We start from the raw sequence: 25,176 nt of genomic DNA, 5'->3' as shown, positions 1-25,176 counted from the left end.
CTAAAGTGTCTTGAGTTCCAACAATAACTTGTTGGGTTCTCCCGAGGGTTGGTGACAAGGCTCAAGGTTGTGCAGTTCTCAAGATCCAATCACTTAAGTTTTGGTCATTATCTTCATGCTTCTTGTCTCAGCTTTCCTTATCTTTAAGTTGTTTATGCATGCGAGTTTAATTAATGGTGAACAAGAATGCTCCACCAACTTAGATGCAAACCCATAAATAACACACCATTTAGGGGATTGTAGATGGAATTTAGGATGGACAGTATAACAAAATGTGGCTCTTTTTTTTATTTTCAAAATACAAATATATGGTTTTTTTTTTTTGGGCAAAATTACAGAAATATATAAAATTTTCAAAAACACCAATAGTGACTTTTAGAACTTTTAGAATATTTTATTGTTTTAAAAATCATTATCGGCAAATTTTGCTTTTTTAAATTTTTTAAAAAATCATTATTAATAATTTTTTACATTTTATAACCTTTTTTATCTTTGAATTTTTGTATGTGATGATTTTTAAATCCTATATTTTTGTAATATTTTTTAAAATATTATATTTTTGTATACATTATTTCTAAACACTATTAAAAAGCTAATTAACCAAATGTTGTCAACTCCAACAGCCATTGGCAATCAAATAAAACAATAAAATAAGGCTAATTTTGGACCAATATAAAGTATTTATCAAATTGATTTATTTATTTGTTTACAGGAAAAGTCAACTAAATAAATTATAGAATATTGACTAGACTAATATTCACAACATTGATTTTACCAGTATTTCTATGCAATTTCTTTCTTTTAGGAGTAAGTAGTGAATAAAGTAATAAAAGCTCATTTTAAATATAATGACCAGCCATTCAATGCAAGAAAAAAAATTGCAGCAACAATCTCCCCTTGTGTACCATAAAAGCCATCATGTATTCCACTTAATTAAAATTAACTTAAAACATATTTTTAGTCTTGCAAAATATATATTGACTTTAAATTTTTATCTTTAAAATTATTTGTCCAAGTTTTACTCCTTAAAGTTTTAAATTAAAATTTATTAATTTTAGTTCCTTTTATTAATTTAGCTCCAGAAAAAAGTGTTACTTAGAAAAAATTTGATGTATGATAATATTTGAATTTGTTATTTTATTATTTAAAAGTAATTAGAAATTAAAATTAATAAAATATTTTAATGTAAAAATTAAAATAAAAAATAATAATTTTATGAGACCAAAATCAAAATTTGATGAATTATTTATTTATTTAGAAAACAAATCTGAGAGAGTATCGCTCATGAAACACAAACCAGATCTCAAATTATTAGGCTTCTTATACAAAGTGTTCGTAGAAAATGAGCGACGCAATTATGTTTCAGCATATATTTGAGTGTATAATATTCAAGGCTATTTGTTAAATATTTATTGGTTGACAGTTTTAGAATAAATAGATAGTAAATTGGTAATTTTTATATTATCTCAAAGATTAACAGCATATTTTATGTCTTTTGTATGTAAAATAATTATTATTAATAATAATATATTTAATATGTACAAAATTATTATTATTATTATTATTATTATTATCTTAAACATGTATAGTAGATGATGAAAAGACATAGTAACAAGTATTTATTAAATTTTAATAAATATTTATTTCTTAAAATTTTCTTCTGGTGCCATATACATGTTTCTTTAAATGTTTTACTTTATTTTAAAATATTTACAACTTACAAAATTTTAAAAAATTAATTATTTTTAATAATAACCTCATTTATTTCATTTAAACACTTAAATGAGTCTATGACATTATAATTCATTTAATAAAGATAAATTTGTAAAAAAAAAAATTCTATTATGATAATTTATATACACTTAATAATTTTTTAAAGGAATATATTATCTTAGAAGATAATAATGCAAGACTGAAATAATAATAGTTTACAGGAAATAAATACAGATAATTTATTAAAACAAAATAAAGAAATCATAATAATCTCTTAATAAAAATAATTTTTTTATATAATTTAATATTACATGATTCCAGCCAATCACATAATAATACATATATATTATTTATAAATTATTCCCTGCCAAAGCAAGACTTGAGTGATTAGTCTAATGGTAAGTAGCACAAGTTTTGACTGGTGGCTGCTTCATGTGGTGGGTGAAGTTTGTCATTGTAGATACTCCACATTGTCATTATCTATGAACTTCAACAATTAGATATGGTGTCCCCAAAAGTACTATTATTGTCTCTATTATTTGATGGCAGATAACATTTTTTATTTATTTATTTCAACACTCATGCATTAATGTCAAGTCATACTTCTCAGACACTCCTGTTCATTTATACACCAGTCTTCAGAGGAAATTTGTCTTAGATATAAAAAAAGTAGATGATAAAAAATAGAATAAGAAAAACTGATATTTAGATGGATTAAAATAAAAGATCGAAATAATAATAAATTAATTTATTTAGTTAAATGAGTTGAAAATAACAATTGAATTATGATAAAAATATTTATAAAATAAAATTAATTTTAAAATTTTAATTATATTATTTAATATTTTATAAATAAAAAAAATTAAAACAAATTATTCTCTCTCTGTCATTCTCATACTCTCTAAACAAATCATTACAGATTTAAACACTCTTAAGAACTTATTAACTTTTGTTCATTCGAGTTCTCACTCTAAATATGTACTTTTTATAAATCGAAGGGTTGAGTAGAAGTATAAAATTATATTGCGTTCACGTAAAATTAGCTTTGAACCTTCAGACTTAGATATGCTGTAATTTCTTACTTCAGACAAAAAAATTTATTTTTTATATTTGAAGTGTATTTTTAATATATATATATATAATTTTAATAATTTGAGTAATAAACTTATTTTTTTCTTTGTACGTCACATGATCGAAATATTTAGAATTACTGGATAACAAAGTTTCAATGTCAATTCACTACCCCATAAGAGCCATCAAATTTGGGGCTTTAGTGTTTAAAACGTAAATATACATATGCAGTCAGACAAACAAAACGTAATTTTACATAATTGGTTCACGTCATTATTGATATAATATTTAGGAACATGTATACAGAGATTGAGAGAGATATAAAATGAAGAGGGGAATATGCTACAAGATATCTGACACAGAGATAGAAAAGTTAAATATTGTACAACTTTGTTGTAGAAAAATAGTATCTTTTCTACCATTATTATAACCCAAACGATCATAGTTTACAAGCTTAGTACATCACCTCGACAAAAGACTACCACGACTTGTATGCAACAACATTCCAATATAGAACAAAATGGAAAATGCGTCTTAGAGGGTGTATACATACATGAGAGGAATCGAAAGAAGAAAAAAGAGAAAATTGTAAATATGACAAATGATTCCCCAGGAAAAAAGAAACAGGCGTTGATTTGGTGTTTCAAGAGCAGAATTGTAAGAAAATTCCACATAAAAGAACTATCTGAATTGCGCTTTTAGGCTCCACATTCCATCTGTGAAGAACTAACATCATCTCAATTCAAAGCAATAATCATGTAATGATCATTCAGCACTATCAGCGTTACTATCAACAGTTAGTAGATCCTTTCCATCAACAATATCTTGAAGCTGCTTGCAAAAATTGTCAACATAAGAGGACTCCAAGTCTTTGTGGAGCAACATTTCTCTGAGCCTAGTATGATTATCCCTCACTTTTTTGCTGGTTTCATTCTCATCATCCATCACAATGCTCACAGCTTTGCACACACTCTCCTTGCTGTACATTCCATCATCATCTTTCTCCACTTCAACACCAACCTGCAAGTTGTTTCCCATCATTCTTGCATTCAGAATCTGGTCACCAACATTAGGCAACAACACAAGCTGACAGTTATTCACCAATGCCTCAGACAAAGACCCTGAACCACAATGTGTAATGAAGCACCCCAAGGAAGGGTGTGCCAAAATCAACTGCTGCAAAACCCATCCCCCGTACACAAACCCTCTTCCCTGAACCCTCTCTTCAAACCCCTCGGGCATTGCTGCTTCAACAGACTCAAACCCTGAAGGGGGTTTCACAGCTGCTAAGAATGGCATGCCAGTGAGCTCAAGACCAAGCAACAACTCTTGGAACTGATTAGATCTCAAAGTGCATTCACTTCCAAAACAACAATAAACCACTGAGCCAGGTTCAAAGCCTCCAAGCCATGTAGCAAATTTCTCTTCCAAATCGGAAGTTGGTGGGTCTAGAATAACTGGCCCAGATGCAAGCACAGGCTTGTTGAACTGTTTCCCAAGGTAATCCATATAAGGCCCTTCAATTTCCCTACAAGTTCTATATGCCAACACATCAGCTTCTTTCAATGCAATGAATTGGCGATCATAGAAAAGCACATTGCTTCCAAACGTGTCCTTCCTTTTTGAAGCAAAGGCACGTGCCTCATGAGCATGAAGCTTGATTGATGCATCAGGGTACCCTTCTGGGGGTTCCATTAACTCACTCTCACTTAGGTCATTTCCTTGATAATATCTAGCTGGTGTAAGAGTGTAAGCAAGCATCACAGAACTAGCAGTGCAATAGTGCACACATTTGATGCCTAAACGTTTTGCCAAAGGTGGCATCCAATGCGTGAAGTCGTAGAAAATAAGGTCAGGTTTCAGATCACTAATAAAGGTTTCTATTTCATCTTTAGTAAGATCCATGGCTGTCATGATGTGTGGTTGCAAAGGGTAAGGAACATCTGCGGTTGTTTCTGCATTGGGTGGAAGGCCTTCAACATGAGGAACAGTGATGGGCACAAAGGTGATGAGATCTGGGTGGAGATTGAATGGTTCTAATATAGCTTGTGCACTTTTTGGGGTGATGAAGCTTATTCTTTGACCCCTTTTGGCTAACTTGTTGCATAAGTGGAGGAATGCTGTTTGATGACCCATGGCTAGCCATGGATACATTGCTATGTGAAGAGAACGTGAGGAATCCATGTTTTTTGGCAATGAAAATTGAAGAAGGAAAAAGTACTGAACCAAAGAAGATGAAATGAGATGGGCCAGTGTGAAATGTAGGTTTGTTAAGTCAAGGAAAACATGCGAGGATAAAGGAGGTCCTTTGGTTCTTACGGTGATGGGAGTTTGTATTTATAGACAACTAAGCCATGGTGGTAACCACAAAATAAGGGTTGCATGATATAGAATTTGTTAGAGGCGTACAAATAATAATAATAATAATAATAATTTGACAGCTTCGAATATAGAGAAACATACTAGGATAGGATGACTAGTTCGTTGGTTCTTGCGGTGGTGGGAGCCTATATTTAGATAGAAGTGAGCACATCGGGGTCCTCATCACAGAAATACAACGACAAAATATCATCAAAATTTACAAGTTACATATAATTATTCTTGTTTATTTGAAAAGTTTTCCCACAGGAAATTACATGTTTGTGACCATAATATTTGTTATTAAACACTTTAAAAGTAATCGTTAAAATAATTATGTGACGATATTTAAATTCTTCATCTATCATAACTTAATTAAGTCACTATTATATTTTTGACGATATTATATAGTCACTAAAATAAAATATTTATTATAACAAAAATTAACGTTACTAATATATATGAGTATTAATGACAACTACTAATATTAGTCACTATTATTCTAAAATTAATGACTAATGTATTCATCACTATTAGAAATTATTATAAATAAAATTTTTAGAACCAAAATTTTTTAAAAATTAATATTTAATTAATAATTTATATATTATTACTTAAATATATATTACTAATAATTTTTATTATTATTCTTTAAAATTAACGTTATTATGATATTAAAGTGATTATATTATAACAATTGTATTTTTAAATAAAATAAATTAAAATTAAAATCATAAATAATAAATTATGAAGACATAAATTGAATCATAAATTTAAATATAATAAATATTCAATAAAATTTTACACATGAAAATTATAAATAAAATTAAAATACAACATCAATATATTAAAATTCTAAAATAAGAAAAAACTAATATTAAATTAAATAAATAAAATAGAATGAAAGATGCTCTCATGAATTCTGATATTGCACATAAGAAAAAAGAAAATAAAATACTATTAATAAATGTAAATTAATCAATTAATAAAATTTTAAGAATGTAATCATATAATAGTTAAGTAATAAAAACTAAAATAATTAATAAACTTACCGTTAGAGCATGTGAATTATTAAATAGTTTGTTAAATAATAATTCTCCTAATAAGATAGTCCACTGACGTTTTATCTCCATTTCAAGGTCTTGTTTCATTTGTTTTTGTTGAGATTCAAAAGTTAATTTTTGAGCATCAATCAATTCACGTTGAGATTGCAATTCAACTTGCAATTGAAAATTAACCTCCTCTTATTTTCTTAAAATATAAGTCAATTTTTCACCTCTGATTCTAAATCATTTGCTCTCTTTTTCCATTCTCAACTTGATTTTCAATAATTTGTTTATTTATAATTTTTTTTGTTATTGCTGCACTTCCTAAACCTAAACCAAGTAAGTGATTTGGTTTTCTTCCTAATATAAGTGCAAAATGCTCGATCAATGACACTGGAGCTTGAGAAATATCTTTTTGGTATACATCTCCTATATTCTTCAAATCTTTCTGTAGAAAGTTTAAAATAAATAAAATAAAAATATAAAAATTAGATAATTTGGGAAAGAAAAATATTAATGAAATTTTTATTTCAACTACCACAACTTTTAAAAATATTTTCTCTTACCATAATTTGTACACCATTAGGAGTACACCATATTCTATTAGATCTCAGCATCTGGCCATTTATTAGTTTTTAAATCTTCTTTCTATTAAAAATAAAAATAAATAAATAAGAATTTAAAAATAATAAAAGTTAATTGATAAATTACTAAAAAAAAAAAAAATAGTAATACAACATCATCAATTATGATTCAACATCATCAACTTGAAAGATATCAATTATAAATCAATAATATCAAAACACAAACAATAATTTAACGTCATTATAGATTAAGCTACCAATTAGAAATTTCAATAAAAGATATCAAAATTATCTATTATAGTTAAAATTACTCATATTTTTGTTATAAACATAGATAAATACCATTTCAAATTACTCATGTTATATATAATGCATAAAAATTAACATAAAATACAAAAAAAATACCATTTTAAATGCCTGTTACACAATTAATTTTGTACCAGTGATAGATTTAATCTCTTGCTTATTTCGATTAGCTTTATTTTTCAAGCTTCCCTCCTACATGAAATGAAAATGATTTATTATTATAAGTATAAAAAAAATTAAACTAAAGTTAAAGATAGAGAAAGAAATGTACCTTAAATTTAGAATCACTCCATTTGTTTTCTATTAGCCAATTCCAATCCTGACGAGACACATCATTTGGCTTCTTTTTTTTTTTAAGATATGCTCAATACAAATTATGATGTCTAGTCTTATATTGAGATTGCATTTGTTTCATAGCATATTCTTTAACTTTATCAGACAACCATAAGATTTCCTAAAGTCATGTAAATTTATTAGAAGAGACAAATCAAAATATTATAAAATATTTTGTTAGGTTAGAAAATATTGTATAAAACAAGTAAATAAGTGAAGTAATGTTAACCTTCATATGTTTCCACATTGCATCTACATTATCTTCGTCAAAGACTGTAAGGTATCACCATTCTCAAAAATAGTTTTTATCTGTGTCATATTTCAAAACAATTACATGTCAATCCTATAGCACTAGCAAAAATCATATCAGTAGACGACACTAATGACACAAAATAACATGATAGTAACTAATTAATCTCAGTACCTTTCTTTTTTGTGACCCATGAGCATTTTCAATGGCAAAGTTGTCATCTTTATGGTACTCGTTTTCTTCATTCTCAGCTTTATACTCTTTATCTTCTTCATCTTCAATTTTTCGATCTTCATCTTTCTTATTCTTGACATTCTCAAGTAGACTCTTGAAGAATAAAGTCATTTGAGACAATCTCAACTATTCTAATTTTGCTTTATTTTCTGCAATTCTTTGTAGTCTCTTTTTCTCGTATTCTAACATAATTTTGTACAAAATGATTCTACTTAAAAAATAAAAAAGTATTAGCCATTTTATACAAGAAATAGATAAAATGCTTATTTTTTATATAGTTTTAATTGAAAATTATAAAAATAAAAATTTGTTACATTAGATAATATCAACTGTAACAAGAAACAATTTTTTTTTGCATCTATATTTTTTCTAAACTTTTGTATTATAATTATGCTACTTGTTTTTTTTATATATTTTTCAAATTTTAAAAACAATAGAAAATTTTAATAGAATATCAATCGTAACAATTTAAATTTTTTAAATTATATTATATTAGATATTAATAATGATAAGATACATTATTTAATTGCATCTATATATTTTAAAAATTTTTGTATTTAAATTTGTAAACTTGTTTTTAATATATATTTTATATTTTAAAATTCTGTAAAAATGAAAAATAGATAACATGCTTATTTTTTATATAGTTTTAATTGAAAATTATAAAAATAAAAATTTGTCACATTAGATAATATCAACTGTAACAAGAAACAAATTTTTTTCTCATCTATATTTTTTCTAAACTATTGTATTACAATTCTACGACTTGTTTTTTTTTTTATATATTTTTCAAATTTTAACAATAGAAAATTTTAATAGAATATCAATCCAAACAATTTAAATTTTTTAAATTTTATATTATATTAGATATTAATAATGATAAGATACATTATTTAATTGCATCTATATATTTTTAAAATTTTTGTATTTAAATTTGTAAACTTGTTTTTAATATATATTTTATATTTTAAAATTCTGTAAAAATGAAAAATAGATAACATGCTTATTTTTTATATAATTTTAATTAAAAATTATAAAAATAAAAATTTGTTACATTAGATAATATCAACTGTAACAAGAAACAAATTTTTTTCATCTATATTTTTTCTAAACTTTTGTATTACAATTCTGCGACTTGTTTTTTTTATATATTTTTCAAATTTTAAAAATAATAGAAAATTTTAATAGAATATCAATCCTAACAATTTAAATTTTTTAAATTTTATATTATATTAGATATTAATAATGATAAGATACATTATTTAATTGCATCTATATATTTTTAAAAATTTTCTATTTAAATTTGTAAACTTGTTTTTAATATATATTTTATATTTTAAAATGATATAAAAATGAAAATTAGATAATATGCTTATTTTTTATATAATTTTAATTAAAAATTATAAAAATAAAAATTTGTTATATTAGATAATATCAACTATAACAAAAAACAAATTTTTTTTGCATCTATATTTTTTCTAAACTTTTGTATTACAGTTCTACAACTTGTTTTTTTTTTATATTTTTCAAATTTTAAAAAGAAAAGAAAATTTTAATATAATATCAATCGTAACAATTTAAATTTTTTTAATTTTATATTATATTAGATATTAATAATGATAAGATACATTTTTTATATACATTTTAAATTTTTAAAAACTATAAAAATAGTAATTATACATTAACTATTATATATTTTTTATGTATATATACGTGTATATGTACCTAATATTATATTTATATTTATATGCGAATAATTATGTTTCAAGTAGAGTTTGGTAAATTTATTAGAAAAAAAAGAAAGCGAGGAGAAATTCAATTGCGTAGGAATTAGAAGTAAAAAAGTATTTTCTTTGAATTGCCTTATTGAAGATATCTAAAGTTATGGCACAATCTAGATGTCATGTATATTGAAAATAATGTTTGTGACAACATACAAGGAACATTGATGAATCTTGAAGGAAATACTAAAAATAATATAAAATCATGTTTTGATTTAGAATATTTGGACATACGACATGAGTTTCACGCAACTATGATTGAAGAGGGTAAATATACATTTCAACCTGCATGTTATACTATGTCATACAAGGAAAAATGTGTCTTTTATCAATTTTTAGTTAACTTAAAAGTCCCTAATGATTACATGTCCAATATCTCTCGATGTATAGATGTTAAAGAAGGGAAAATATATGGAATGAAGTGTCATGTACTTTTACATCGCTATCTTCCACTTTCAATTCGTGGTTTTATGCAAAATGAGGTTTGTGAGACACTAATTAAACTAAGTTGCTTCTTTAAAGAGATATGCTCTAAAACATTGAGTATGGAAAACCTGGATTTACTTGAAAAATCAACCGTTATAACCTTATGCAAGTTGGAAAAAATATTTCCTCCATTTTTTGACATAATAGATATTTGCGTAGGCTTAAATCATATGTCAGAAATAAAGCTTATCCAGAGGGATATATTGATGAAGCATATATTGCAAAAGAATGTTTGCACTTTTGTTCGAGGTATTTGTATGGAGTTGAGACAAGATTAAATAGATGTGGACGAAATTATAAAGGTGATTTTGACGAGTGTAACAAATTAAAGTTGGACATTTTTTCACAATTTGGCAAACCATTACATGGAAAAAAGTATGTTAAGCTAAGTTTAGTAGAGTGGGAACAAGCTAGAATCTATGTTCTCAAAAATTGCGATAAAGTCTCACCATTTATTGAGTAAGTGATTTTTTGAAATTATTTATTCATATATTTATTGTAATTATATTTAATTCACTGACTATAATTTTTTTATTATGTTCAAATGACTAGATTACACAAGGAAGAATTAGTCAAAGCAAACTCACAAAATGTGGAACAAAGATATGAAAATGAATTTTAACAATGGTTTAAAAAGCATGTAAGTATATTTTATATATTTGTCTATTTATTATACAATTTTAGCATACAAGTTATCTTATAAATACTTTATACAATTTTTTTTAATAGATTACACTGTTGAAAAAGAACAGAGAAGAAAGTATATCTGAATCATTATTTGACTTGGCTTGTGGACCTGATAAACGTGTTTTACGATATACAAGTTATCTTATAAATGAATGGAAGTTTACTACAAAGGATCATGATATGCAGTTAAAATTATAAAATAGTGGAATTTTGGTTACAAGCGATGAGACTGCAGGTAATTTAAATTATTTTAGTGTCTTAACAGATATTGTTGAATTGAGTTATTTTGGTGGAAACAATGTTGTTTTATTTAAATGTGATTGGTGGGACGTAACTTCTAAAAGAAAAGGATACAAGGAAGATAAATATGAATTTTTTCTTATCAATAGTAATTGCAAATTGAAGATCAAAGAGCCATATGTTTTAGCCAGTCAAGCTCAAGTGTATTATGTTAAAGACACTAAAGATCCTATTTGGCTAGTTGTTGTGAAAACAAAACCTAAAAACTTGTATGACATGCCAGAGGTTACAGATGACGCGTGTCAGGAAAATGTTGAGATTGGTTCAATTCCTATTATACCTAATGCATTGAGTAATGATCAAGTATTATCTTTGAATAAGATTGATTTAGCATAATCTATCGTTAATGGAAGTCCAGTTATGCTCACAGAAGTTGTTGATGATGAAGAAGAAAGTGATTATGAAAATATTGACTTAACAGAAGATTTGATAGAAGATAAAGAAACAAATAATATAAAAAAATATGATAATATGATGATTAATTTATCTGAAAAATAAAGATATCTTCACTGAGTGTGCACCAAGAATTTAGATTAAAAGTTCGTCATTTTTATTATAATTTATTTGTTTTATATATAATTTATTTTTTACTTTTTAAATTTACTTCGTGATATCAACTATTTTGAATGATTTTTTTTTTGACAATTTAATATTCTTCAATTTGTTAGAATCTTTTTGCATGTTTTATTATTATCTTTAATATATTATAGGTATATCTATAGTTCCAGAAATGTGACCTGCATACATTATAATTAATAACAATTTTTTTATTTATATGTATTATTCAAAAATTATAATATATTTTTATTTAAAGTATTTCATACAGAAAATGAAACATCTAATGAAACTATTGATTTTTCACATATATTTTTAAAATTAAAATTATATGTAAATAATATGTAAAATATACTCATTCTTTCTATAATAATTTTACTTTTTGTTCACTTTTTTAATTCTAAAATTTTAAAATTAAAATTTTTATTAAATTACTTTTATATAAAATAAATAAATTGTCAAAATAATTTTTACGTTTATATTTAATAAATTTATCTTATTACCTTTATATAAAATGTTAAACAATAAATATTAATTATTTTAAATTTCAATTTTATAAGCATAAATTATTTTAAAAAATCAACTTAATGAAGACTCATTTTAATTTGAAAGTAAAATTCAAAAAAAGTATAAAATTGCTAAAAATAATTTAGTCAACACAAACATAATCGGTAGCATTTAAAAAATTAATTATTATAACAATATTTCAAAGTTTAAAAATTATTTTTTTCTAGTTTGAAAAATACAAATATCTTTCATACAACTTCACTCAAGTAATTAAGATAGTATATATATACTTAAACTCAAAATCAATAATTAAGTTAAAATAATTTCATGTTAATGATTTATACGATTAATTATAATAAAAAGACTATTAAAAAAATAATTTTTTTTGAGTAAATTATAAACTAATTGAATTAAAAAAAATCTTCGATGTGAAAAAAAATCTCACATAGCACAGATAAAAAAACAAAATCATAAAATTGTTTTTATTCTCCTTTAAGTCATTTTTTTAAAAACTACTCTTAAATATTAATATTTTTAAAAATTATTTCTTTTTTCATCATATTAACCATTATAATATATATATATATATATATATATATATATATATAAATAATATTTGTGACTATATAGTCACTAAAATCAAATTTTTTTACATTGTTTGTCATATAAAATTAATAAAAAAAATAAAGTAATTGATATCAATAATTTAATGTACATAGATTGATTTGTAATCAAAACTAATTTTAAAAAATTATATTTTATTATTATAATATATTAAATTTATTTTCATATTTTATATAAATAAAGATATATTAACTTTTAGTGAGAAATAATCTATCACTATTAATGTTACTGTTGATTATTTGACATGTTAAATGAAAAAAATCAAGTTTAAATTTTTAAATAAATTTAAATTTATTAATTATTTTTTTAGTTTCTTTTACTTTACTGTAGTGTGATTTTGGATCTCTTTATTTAACTATTTATTTTTAATTTTTTAGAAATTTAAATTAAGTTTACTTTAAAAATCTATTATATATTTTACAATTTTTTTATTTGTTTATATAAATCAATTAATAAAATGTTATTTTTTTTATATAATTGTTTAATTATCAAATAAAATTTTAAGATACAAAACTTAATTTAAAAGTTTTTAAAATTGAATAGACTAAATATTAATTTAAAAATTAAATTTAAACACTCATAAAAATATAAAAATTCAAAATATACTTAAATTAAAAATTTATTAATAAAATCATAAATATTAATTTTATATACATATTAATAATGAACTTAAAATAAAAAATAAAAATGAATTTTTAATATTATATATTATTAATAAATTATTTATAATTAATATATTTTTATTATTAGTGACAATTTTTAATTAAGTCATTATTAATAATTATATTAGTGACAATATAAAAAAATTTGTCACAAATAATTAATTATTAATGACAAATTTTATATTTGTTACTAAAATCTAGTCATTGAAAATTACATTTCTTGTAGTGCTATAGTTATTATTTATGTCTAAGCCTATTGTAAAACTATTATATTCATAGATCTAATTTTTTGTTACATCTATTTTTTTTATCTCGTTTTTTTTTTCTCATTCTTTTTATATTTCTTTTACTCATTTAACACATTCAATAGGAAAATAGATCTTCTTTACTTTTTTCGGAGAATGGATACAATCTTAGTCATTACAAATTTTTAAAACATTAATAATTTTAAAATAAGTATTTTATTATAATAATTGAATGCAAAACAGAAAGAAAAAAAAATTTAGAGAGAATCTATACTCTTCGTGGGATGTCAAAGAATATTTCGACGTGAAAGAAAGAGGTGGGTGAGGTAGTGACAAACACCACTGGTTTTTCTTTTTATCAATTTGATTTTTTATATTAGTATATTATTATGTAATATTACAGTAATTATTATACTTATGAGATGGTGCTATATTACTTAGTTTAATTTATTTATTTTAAAGTAGGTAAACATTTATTATTATTGTTATTATTGAAAAAGTAGCATTAACCACACAGGTGCATGAAGCTTCTCGTCAGACAACGTGTTGTACTTAACGGTGTATTTGCGTAGATGGACGAACTAGCTACCAATTATAGATATTGAAATTAGAAGTATTAAATAAACTTGATTTATGTGGTATTGTCAGAATAAAGTTATTTTTGGAGAAATTATTTCTTTGGTAGACAAAGTTAGCAACTATTAGTCTCTAAATTTAATGTCTGTCTCTGAGTGCCAACAATCTATACGTGTGTCGTTATAAACAAAATGTTTTTGCTCTTGTCTGTTTCCGAGGGTGAATTCACAACGACCAGTGTATGACAGGAACAAAAGAATGCAAGCTTGAAAAGGCATTAGAATAAGATAGATTAAAAGCACTGCAATTTATGATTCAACAAAAATTTAAATAAAGATAGATTGATAAGATTTAAATATGCAACCGCTATTTGCATATAATGAAATTATTAAATGATACAGAAATTTATTTATTTATGAAACTCAATACAAATGAACTGGTCTTGATTTTCATCTAAGACCAACTTTTATTTTGTTATTTAACTCAATATTCACTCACGTCTTTTGTGATTAATTCGTACAAGAATTTTCCCACTGTTTAACAATATTCTACACATAATGTAAATAAAAATACTTTTCACATTTCTTTATTAACAAAGAAAATTAAACAGGTGAAATGTATACATACCACCGTAACCCACACTATACCTCGATCATGTGCAGAAATTTGCATAAGCTAATGCTGAGCAGAGGACCAAGAATTTGAATCAACCCAGTTGTAAGCTATAGGGCTCAAAAAAGCATCCGGAATGCCAAAGGAACCGACCAAGGCAAGTGCATGTGGTCTAAGTTCAGCACAGAGTCTTGACACTTCTTTTCTCACTGCAGAAGCATTCTCTGTTGACAAGTATCCGTATCGAAGAAAGGCAGCATCTTCATCCATACAAATCACGGCATACAATGATCTCAATAGACCTAAGACATTCTACAGAAGAGATGAGAGCAAAAATATCAATAAATAGATCTGTTTCACATTTTTTACCCAAGAAATAATTGAACAAGACAAAAAAAGACACTATGTATCAGGAATATTCAGCAAGCAATAATATGATTTACCTTCAATGAACCAGCTGGTAGAGTTGACTCAGCATCCATGAATGTTTTTAGTATTGCTCGTTCTGAGAAAGCTTTGCCCAAGTCTTCAGCGAGCTGATAACTCTGGAGGGAAAACAGTTTCAAACTGTAAGATAGTGAAAAGATGGAAGGAAAAAAATAACAAAACTTGGTAGAATCCTCACTAGTATGAAGGCAGACTCTCTGCTTTTTCCATGAGATTGATGTTCTGAAACCTCTTCAGCAAAACGCTTCAACAGATCTCGTTCTCTTAGGTGGAACAGATCAATCTGCGAAAGTGAGAGGTAAGAAACAAAATAGAAGCTTCTACCTCTGCAGTTCCAAATATCAACAGGTATAATGAAATGATTACCTGAAATTCTCGGCTTCTAATGGTGGAACTTGATAACTGAGATGGGATAATTGGGCAAGGTTTGTTCATGTGTTCTAATCCCAAACCACTAAATGGCTTGTTTTTCATCTTACATGCTACGTATTCTGCAAAGAGTGCCTTGCTAATCTGAAGTGAAATGAAGAACCCATGAATATATTGGATAAAAATGAGAGAACTGATGGTCAAATGTGACATAAATTATTTCATATGCTACTTCAAGTGGACAAGTCAAAACTCATAAGCTAAAAGTCTATTTACAAGGATCTCCTAAATTAGAAATGGGAAATGGTGATGTTCTAGAAAACCAAGGTTTACTATACAGTTAAAAACATATAAAACAGATTCTTTAAATTAATAAATTATATTTCATAAAACATCACTATTAAAGAGTAAGAATAGATTTTGTCTCCAACACAATACAAGGGCAACTCAGTGCTTGAGGCTCCCACTACGTGGACTCTAGGGAGGATAAATGCACACAGCCTTACACAAGCAAGCAGAGGTTGTTTCCAGTATACAAACCTGTGACCTTAAGGTCTCAAGGTAGAAATTTTAATGTACCAAGGCTCGCCCTTTTGGTTTCTTACGCATTGTCACAATGATTCATATAAAATTTCTTTAGGGTTTAAGTGTGACAAAGCATATGCTAACCAATATTTTTTGCTGAAATCTCAATTAATAAACAAGTGATAAGGATCAAAATTCTAACCACCTGAACTAAAAGGCTCAAATACTGCATTTAGAAACCAATCAATCAACCAACAGTTTACGCTTTTGATGAAGGCCTAAAGTGGATTTTATCTCCAATAAATTCACTAAGTTCCAACTTCCAAGCTTGAAGCTCCAAGCCAAATGTAAATATTCTCACTAGCCCTTGTCAAACGTAAATAAATTAACTCGATAGGATCCTATTATTGCAATGCAATCAGCTCATCATATGTCTCCTACAGAATACTCATTGTACCTGCTGCATTAGGACATTGTTGTCCCCCTCAAATGTTGAATGCACGTCATATTCACCCTTGAAATGACCAATACGATTTTCAGTTTTAACGCCTTGTCCCCCACAAGCTTCACGGCATTCCTATTTCATGTATTCTACCTTAGTGAGGTCAATGGCATATTCTCTATCAAACCCAAGTATAATAGAAAAACTTACCTGGAGAGTACGCATATTATTCCAAGTAAAAGTAGCTTTGTAAGCACTGGAAATAATATGAATTGTTTTGTTTGACTCGGGTGTTCTTTTGACATACATCATTTTGAGCTCATTTGTGGCAAAACTCATTGCATATCTGTAGAAAAGAGTAAGTAAATGAACACAAACAAGTACTATCTTGGTCCATTAATATCCACCAAAATGGTCAAACTATAATAGCCACTTTTAATTAAATTGCTAAATAGTTAGTCAAAACTGACAACATATAGCAAACCACATGTATGTGTTTGTCTCACTTCTCATGGGTGGATGATGCATGTGGTGTCTAAATCAAATGCTTTATGGTGGAATACAAATTGGAAAATAACTTCTGAATTTATGTATAAAATAATTAATCATGCAATATTGAGAATATTTTTGAAGATTCTTAACATTTGGATGAGAAAAGTACAAGGAGTTGATTTATCCCTTGTTGAGGGATAAATACTTTTGTTGAATCCTTTTGAGGCCTCAGCAAATAGATATCAAAATGCCAGTAACTAGAGGACTTACACCTTAGCAAGTAAAGGTAATAGACGCCGCTGATGACTAGGGTAATCAAGCAGTAAAACTTCAGGCCCGTTTCGTGTAATGGAAAATGCCTGCCTTGTCAATGCATATCGTATAGCAATGGCCAAGCTAATCTAAGAGCAAATAAATGGAACGATAATGCAAGATGTCAAAGTGTGGTATGAATCTGTTAAATACATAGAAAAAACACAAACAAATTTGATCATATCCACAAATAAAGATGTTGTCATTACCTTGGAGATGTAAACAGCACTGACAGCAATAGTAACACGACCAGAGGTCAAAGGGGCTAAGAACGCAGCAAACCGCTGGAGCAAGAGTGTCATACAACAAAAGATATGTGAGCAAGTTTTCCGATGAGAACAAAGAATAGCACAAGGAGCCCAAAGAGAATATCAATCTCTCCAAAAAAGCAAAGTACCTGATCTGCATTTTTTATTGCACTCAAATATTCCCCACTTGGAGAAACATCAGCCACAGAATTCAACAAATTCTCTCTGGGTATCCTCACATTATCAAACCTGAAGACACATGTACAGAACTTCTGAGTTTACACATTCTAAAAGAATTCATTTTTTCAGGCGCAATCTGTGTCGAAAAATGCAAATATTACCAGATACGGCCATTATCAACTCCATTTAAACCAATTTTGTGACCACAATCAGCTATTCGAATGTTTGGACATACGTTTCCATCTGAATCCCTGATTTGAGCAATAAATGCATGCACCCCTTGATTGCTTCCATTTATATTGAGCTGTGAAAAGACTATAGTGTGCGTTGCATGCTGAATAAAATAGCAAGTTAATGTAGTATAATGTTAATATGTACAAACTTGGAGCACGAGAAAAATGTAAGCACCCAAACAATCTTATGACGTCTAGGCTTTTATATATGCATTATGAAGTATATAAAAGAATCCTTACATTTGCTGCACCACCAATCCAATACTTTTGACCCGATTCACATGGACTATTGATGACAAATTCTCCAGTGTTTGAATCATAAGTAGTAATTGTTTCAATTCCTCGAACCTATAAAAATTAGTCTCGAAAGAATTATCAAAAGTGACAAAGTAAAAGCATAATACACTACACGTGGACCTAATGACCACAACTATTGAGCAACCTTCACATACATTACTTCCATGGCCCAACTCAGACATAGCAAAGCAACCCTTGATCTCATAGTTTTCAGTAGAACTCAACCACTTATCATGATGGCGCTGGGTTCCCAGAAACTTTACTGCCCCACCCCTGCATTGCATTAAATAATGTGTTCAGTTACACATGTTAAGAAGTTAAAAATAAAAACTTTTTATTGAAAATAAAAAAAAATTCTTATCTCAAAATTACAAAAAATTCAATATATATTTTTTATAGTAATTTAAAGCATTAAATAAAGTATATATTTTTAACATGTACTTTAAGCACACATTAAAATTAAAAACATCGTATAATCCAATAATGTTAACACCTATTTAACACCTTATCTCTATATTAGATGATGTCATTTATTATATTTGTTAATTTCTTGTTCTTCTCTTCTTTTCCCTTTCTAAATATATACTCAAGGAAGGTAGGAAGTAGCAGTTTTCCATACGTATAAATCACTTGATGCACTATCCATTAGTATCAGTATCTCTGATTTTTCTATATCCACCGTATACTCTCTCTCTTCTTTCCCCTCACATCTTCGTATGCACTTACTCCTAAAACAAATAAATACAGCCTCCAGTTCAAAATAATAATTACTTTAGCAACTTTTATATTTTTTACATTGTTTGTCACTTTACAATTTTAATAATAAATGATTTTTTTTTTCCAATTTTACTCATATAATTATTATAAAAGCTTTGAATTTGTAATAGTTTTATTTTGTCAATAACCACTCGCTCTTTTACTGTCATAGTCATTTCCAAAAAAATTTCCTACCTCGAATGTACCTTCAATAGTACAAAGGTATAATAAGAAATTCAATAGTACTTTGTATAAAAAGCAAGAGTATTCAGTATTATATTTTCATATTTACTTTTTTATGTTTATTTTTTATTTCTTTCTTCTTTTTTACTGTCACCATATCTCTTGCATTCTCTGTTATTTTTTTCTTACTCATTTAAAACGATTATTCAATTTCCAAACATCATAAAATAACCACTCGAAGCGAGTCCAAAGCAATAATCAAGTGAAAACAAAAACTTACGATCCACCCTAATATTTCAGCAACTCTCAAAATATTTATAAAAAAAAATTGAAGAGATATAGAGAAAACCTACCACAAGAACATGTGAACGCCAAGCTTAACAGCGAGCGAATGATCGTACATTCCAATGACTTCATGAAGCGCCAACTTCCTCAGTTCCTCCTCTACACCCTTCCCTGTGAGCCACCCTCGGAAAACCCCTTTCTCCAAGAGATACTCGATGCGCTTCATCGTGATCTCGCGTTGTTGCTCCATCGATTGGTTGTAATCGGGGCACACGAACACTCTTCCACCGTGTTCCTTCCGGTGGAAGAGATTGCTCTGAATGATAACGGAGAAGAGCCAATCACGCTCCTCGATGTTGTGACCGTCCATCAGAATCCGCATCTCTTTCACGTCGAACGCGAAGCAGTTCGCGTTCGAGAGTTCCGGCGGAGTGAAGCTCAAGCAGGAGTGAGGAGAGAGAATGGAGGACGGTGGTGGCGTGCGGCAGAGGAGGTGGTTGGAGAGAATCTCCGTTCGCCGTGTGACGCGGGGATCCATCGCAGTGGGAAAATGATGAAAGGAAAAACGCTGCTTTTTTATGTTTAAGGAAAGAAAAAGGACATCTTAGTGGAAAGCTTTTTGGATATGTTAAGAAAGACTATTCTTTTTCCTCTTTTCTCAAGTTTAAGGAAAAGTGAAAAATTTTGAATTAAAAATAATGAAAAGAAAAAAATTAAATTTAAAATAAATATAATAACTAGGAGGAAAATTAGAAAAAAAAAATTGAATGGATTAGGTGCTGTTTGGGACAGCATGGGCTGCCCAGAAATTAGAAAAGATGGAAAGTCAAGAAATGCGGCAGATTTGAAAAATACTATGCAATATCTTCATAAATAAAATAAAAAATTGAAAATGAAAATTTTATTATATAAAAAGTTTACGACTAATTTAACACTTATTTTTTATTATATAAATAAGACTCAACAAAATATAATGATAAAAGTATTAATCAAATCTCTGTGTAGTGGTTTTTACTGTAGTTTGGGCATATACTGAGTCATGGAGATTGTTCCATCGCCATCATGTTGCTAAAGGACTTCATATTACAAAACTTCATTGTGGAATGGATTTTGGTTGCTGTCAATGCGATGAAAAAGAGTTAAGAGTTTGTTTGTAAATTGATTATAATCGATTCTAATGAAAGTAAAAAAATTATCACTGTCATGTAACCTTCATTGGTGTGTGTATACAAAAAATTGTGTCCGTTTATTCCAAATTAAGAATCAATTATGACATGCCAAACAAGCACTTAGACACCTTCGCATCCTTTTGGGCTTATCACTGGATCAGGATATAGATTTTTTCCATCTTGCTTATCTTGACCATTCCAACTTCTAATTGTCTGGTTCTAGACTCCCCTTTGTAATTTTATTTTTTTTATATTTAGCTAAATTTATATATTGATAAATTAACCAAGAAAAAAGAGCATTAAGGAATAGTGTTATAGCTGGAAAAAAGTACTGCTTTAAGTGTTGCATTGTGTAAGTCCTTGAAATCCTTTGCCGGTGTGGTAAGTACTGCATTTGTGAAAGTATCTACATACTAAAGTTAGCTCCGGCAAGTGCAATGAGGAAGAATGATGAGATGGTTACTTTTGATCAATCTAAGAACCGAATATTGCTTTCATTCAATACAAACAGTAAAATCTGTATATGGGCAACGTGACATCATTCCTATGACAAAACAATGCTTACAGAAAAAAGAACAAACTTGGCAAGATATGTGAGAAAAATTACATAAAAAGAGAAGTGTATGTGTTAAAACATTTGACTTGGATATCCAAATGTTGAGGACTAGTTGGATCATGCACAGATAGATATACGATACTGTTTTGCTTCCAAAGACATGTCAAGCTATGCAGAGCAGCATCCAGCCTTTTTAACGGCGGAGACGTCGTCCCTTCCGCCCACATTGATCGTCTGCCCCTTGGGCAAGGCTGCAGGGTCATCACCAATCTCAAGAGTCTTCCTACTGACAACACGATATATCTGAGTGAGCACTTCTGTGAAAGCATTATCAACATTTAAGGACTCAAGAGCAGATGTTTCCATAAAAAATGTGTTTTCTCTCTCGGCGAATGCCTTGGCATCATCGGTGGCCACGGCACGCAGGTGACGAAGATCTGCCTTGTTTCCCACAAGCATAATTACAATGTTGGCATCTGTGTGATCCCTAAGCTCCTTTAACCATCTCTCCACGTTTTCAAAGGTCACATGTCTGGTAACATCGTACACAAGTAATGCACCAACAGCTCCTCGATAATATGCACTTGTGATTGCACGATATCTGTGGCAAATAGCAAGAATGAAACTGATGTATATACAGCATTATGGATACATATAATGTATCCAGTTATAATTAATAAATATCATGTTGCAGAAGAAAAATCACTGCAAGTTTATAAGAAAAGCACAGCTATATTACGAATATGATCATTGTAAACGGATTTTTAACAAAATTCAAACTATCTCCTTGTTTTATTTGAGTAAAATCCTATTTAGTCCTCCAAAGATACAATAGTTATAACTGAGTCCTTGAAAGAATTTGACATCAAGCTAGTTCCTCAATCATGTAAAGTGACATTGAATTGGTCCCTTTGTATAAAGATTGAGATTGAGGGGCTGTTCTTTCCATAATTGATAGACTGAATTGATGCCGACTTTGTATAATTGAAGGACCATATTGATGTTAGTTCTATGATTGAGGAACTAAATTTATGTCAAATTTTTCGGGTTACCAAATTGATGTCACTGTCTATGACCAGGAACTAAATTGGTGTCAATTCTCTTTGAAAGATAAAAAAAAAAAAAAAAAAGTGGTGCCACTTTTATATGTTGGGGACTAACATGGATGTTTACTATTTTATTTACTACATACCACTTATATGAAGACAAGATAAGGCTTGATTCCTTTCCACTCTCATTGTGTGCAAAACCATGTTTGTTCATGTGCACACCATTCACATTGGCAAATGAAACTAAACCGAAGTATCACATTAAATCACACACCCAAATAGAAATAATCAACCTAATTCTACACCACACATCACGAAGAGCTAACACACTCCTTTAATTATCAGAAATTTGAAACAATCATATCTTGGGAGTTAACTGGTCACTGACTCAAAGCTTTACCTCATTTCATTTAAAACAAGTGAGAATATGAATACAAAGCAAGCCAAACTTGAGAAGTCAGGCAATCATTTTCACTTTTCCTCTCGTGTCAACTTCCCATAATATATCACAAAATACTATAATAAAAAAAGTAAATTGGCATGTTGAAAAACCGCAAATTTTGCAAAAAAAGTCAATGCACGCGAAAGAAAAAATCAGGCATTATTTAACAGAGGCATAGATGCCCTAAACTTTGGCCAACTCTTCAATAATTCATCTACAGAATTGTTATATCATTCTGCCAGCTTCCAAGGCTTGAAACCACAGCAAAGGGAAAACAGTCTTCAATCCGTTCATCATTTTACTATAATCATAAATTGCTTCGCACATACATCCACAATGCCATAAATTATATGAAATAGCAAAATGACCGGTGCGCTAATCAACCCCACCCCAGAAAAATACGGATGATGCTCTACATCAAATCTAATGCATATCCCACGTTTGCAATCTTAAAAAAACAAAACAGAGCAAAAAGAATATTGCTTCATGTTTCAATTCAATGTCCTCATCACCCAGATCAAAAAGAAAGATTACCCCCCAACCACTGTTTTGTTTTTAATGCAATATTCATCATTGTCAATCAAATCCCACGTCTTTTTTTTTTCTTTTTTTAAATAACAAAATCCATTAATCTTCAATCAAACCCCACAAAACTTTGGTCCACATAAAGCATTTCCAAACATCAAATGACCGACCACAAAATCGAAAAAAATTAAAAAAATCCAATAATAATAATAATAATAATAATAATAATTATTATTATTATTATTATTATTATTATTATTATTATTATTATTAAAGAAATCCCAGATGGAAAGAGATCCGAATCAAATTTTTTAAAAAAAATGTAACCTTTCTTGGCCTGCAGTGTCCCAAATTTGCGCCTTTACAATCTTGTCATCAACGTGAATGCTGCGTGTGGCAAATTCAACGCCAATGGTGGATTTGGATTCCAAGCTGAATTCGTTTTTGGTGAATCGAGACAAGAGATTCGATTTACCAACGCCGGAGTCTCCGATCAACACAACCTTGAACAAGTAATCGTAATCATCATCCGCTCTGTACGCACCCATTTTCCCTTTTTCTTCTTTGGCGATTGTGGCTTTCAAAAGATCGAATTTTAACCAAATGGGTGCCTTTGTTTATTCGTTTTAAAGGCCTTCTTCAATTGGGTGACTGCGTATAAAGCTTTCAAATTTCAGCATTGGAATTGGGGAGAGAGAGAGAGAGAGAGTTCTTACAGAAGGATGAATGGAGGGAGAAGCATTCAAAGCTGAAATGATATTTGTTTCTGCCTTCAGATTGAAACACAATCAATCAAATGGTTTGTTTTTGTTTCTTTTTACCTCCCTAGTAGGTCTCGTCTATTTTCCTTTCTTCCTTTTTATATTCAGAAAATGAAGGAAAAGCCTCCAAAATTAACTACTTCTTTTCTTCTTTTCTTCTTTGCCAATAGAGAGGAGAATGACTTCCTAAACGAAATTAGGTTTAAATTTGATATATTATTTTTAAAATAAAAAAGTAATGATATGCTTTTAACTAGATAACTTTGAAGTTACACCTAACTTTTATTTTATTTTAATGACTTATTTTTGTTAAAATTAAAATTATAACTCTGTTGTTATCTAATACTTTTGCTTCACGGATAAATAATCATGTTATTGCGAATCTATATTTCAAGTTTATTGGTAAAATAGTATCATTAGCCAATTATTTAATAATTTCATCTTTATAATCGAAGTATAAGATTATATTTTTATTGAACTAAAGTAGAAATAATAAGTTTAGCACGATAGCTTATTATTAATAACGAGATTGTTTCTCATCCATGTTCCACTTTTCTCTATTAAAAACGGGTTTAATTAGTGTTTATGACTCATTCTTATTTTTCAATTCTATCATATATATGGCCAAATTAAAATTTAAAAGTATTTATATTTAATAGCTGAAAAAATAGAAAAGGTTAGAAGTGTAATTGTAAATATTGGAACATTTTATTTTTGCTGATCAAATGTGTTATGACAAGCCAAAATAGGCGAATATTTTGTGAAGATAGAAAACCATTGTAGCTATGATATAATTAAAATAATACTAGTATACCTTTCTTATACCGTTGGGTAGGTAGCATGGAAATCAAATTCTACTCAAGACGGCAAAAATACCCAAGTCATTGATGTCAATGATGTGAACCTAGGCAGGTTCCTCAGGGAGGGGTTTCAAACTTTAAATAACTTTTATTTTATAAAATTAAATGTAGTTAA

The 25,176-nt window shown here is 28.1% G+C and overlaps 3 protein-coding genes across 3 annotated transcripts; all 3 read right to left on the bottom strand.

Annotated features, from left to right (window-relative positions):
* Window positions 1-2,901: 2,901 nt before the first annotated feature.
* On the bottom strand, window positions 2,902-5,103 carry LOC113859229 (UDP-glycosyltransferase 79B30-like). The gene has a single exon (XM_027492043.1). The coding sequence runs from the start codon at window positions 4,966-4,968 to the stop codon at window positions 3,550-3,552; it is 1,419 nt and encodes a 472-aa protein (XP_027347844.1). The 5' UTR covers window positions 4,969-5,103; the 3' UTR covers window positions 2,902-3,549.
* A 9,569-nt stretch (window positions 5,104-14,672) lies between these two features.
* Window positions 14,673-20,339, bottom strand: LOC113858038 (acyl-coenzyme A oxidase 3, peroxisomal-like). Its single transcript, XM_027490445.1, has 13 exons — window positions 19,768-20,339; window positions 18,631-18,748; window positions 18,419-18,526; window positions 18,107-18,279; window positions 17,915-18,014; window positions 17,727-17,801; window positions 17,476-17,606; window positions 16,924-17,059; window positions 16,729-16,848; window positions 15,744-15,890; window positions 15,556-15,660; window positions 15,374-15,475; window positions 14,673-15,242 (listed from the first exon to the last, which is right to left on the bottom strand). Exons 1-13 carry the CDS (start codon window positions 20,235-20,237, stop codon window positions 14,994-14,996), a joined length of 2,034 nt encoding a protein of 677 aa, XP_027346246.1. The 5' UTR covers window positions 20,238-20,339; the 3' UTR covers window positions 14,673-14,993.
* Window positions 20,340-21,397: 1,058 nt separating this feature from the next.
* On the bottom strand, window positions 21,398-24,260 carry LOC113859199 (ras-related protein RABA1f). Its single transcript, XM_027492013.1, has 3 exons — window positions 24,157-24,260; window positions 23,768-24,091; window positions 21,398-22,025 (listed from the first exon to the last, which is right to left on the bottom strand). Exons 2-3 carry the CDS (start codon window positions 23,986-23,988, stop codon window positions 21,593-21,595), a joined length of 654 nt encoding a protein of 217 aa, XP_027347814.1. The 5' UTR covers window positions 23,989-24,091; window positions 24,157-24,260; the 3' UTR covers window positions 21,398-21,592.
* Between the last annotated feature and the right edge of the window lie 916 nt (window positions 24,261-25,176).

The sequence above is a fragment of the Abrus precatorius genome, unplaced genomic scaffold, assembly GCF_003935025.1.
Source record: "Abrus precatorius isolate BTA unplaced genomic scaffold, Abrus_2018 Scaffold2, whole genome shotgun sequence".
NCBI classification, from domain to species: Eukaryota; Viridiplantae; Streptophyta; class Magnoliopsida; order Fabales; family Fabaceae; genus Abrus; species Abrus precatorius.
This window is presented reverse-complemented; position numbering and strand designations above follow the sequence as displayed.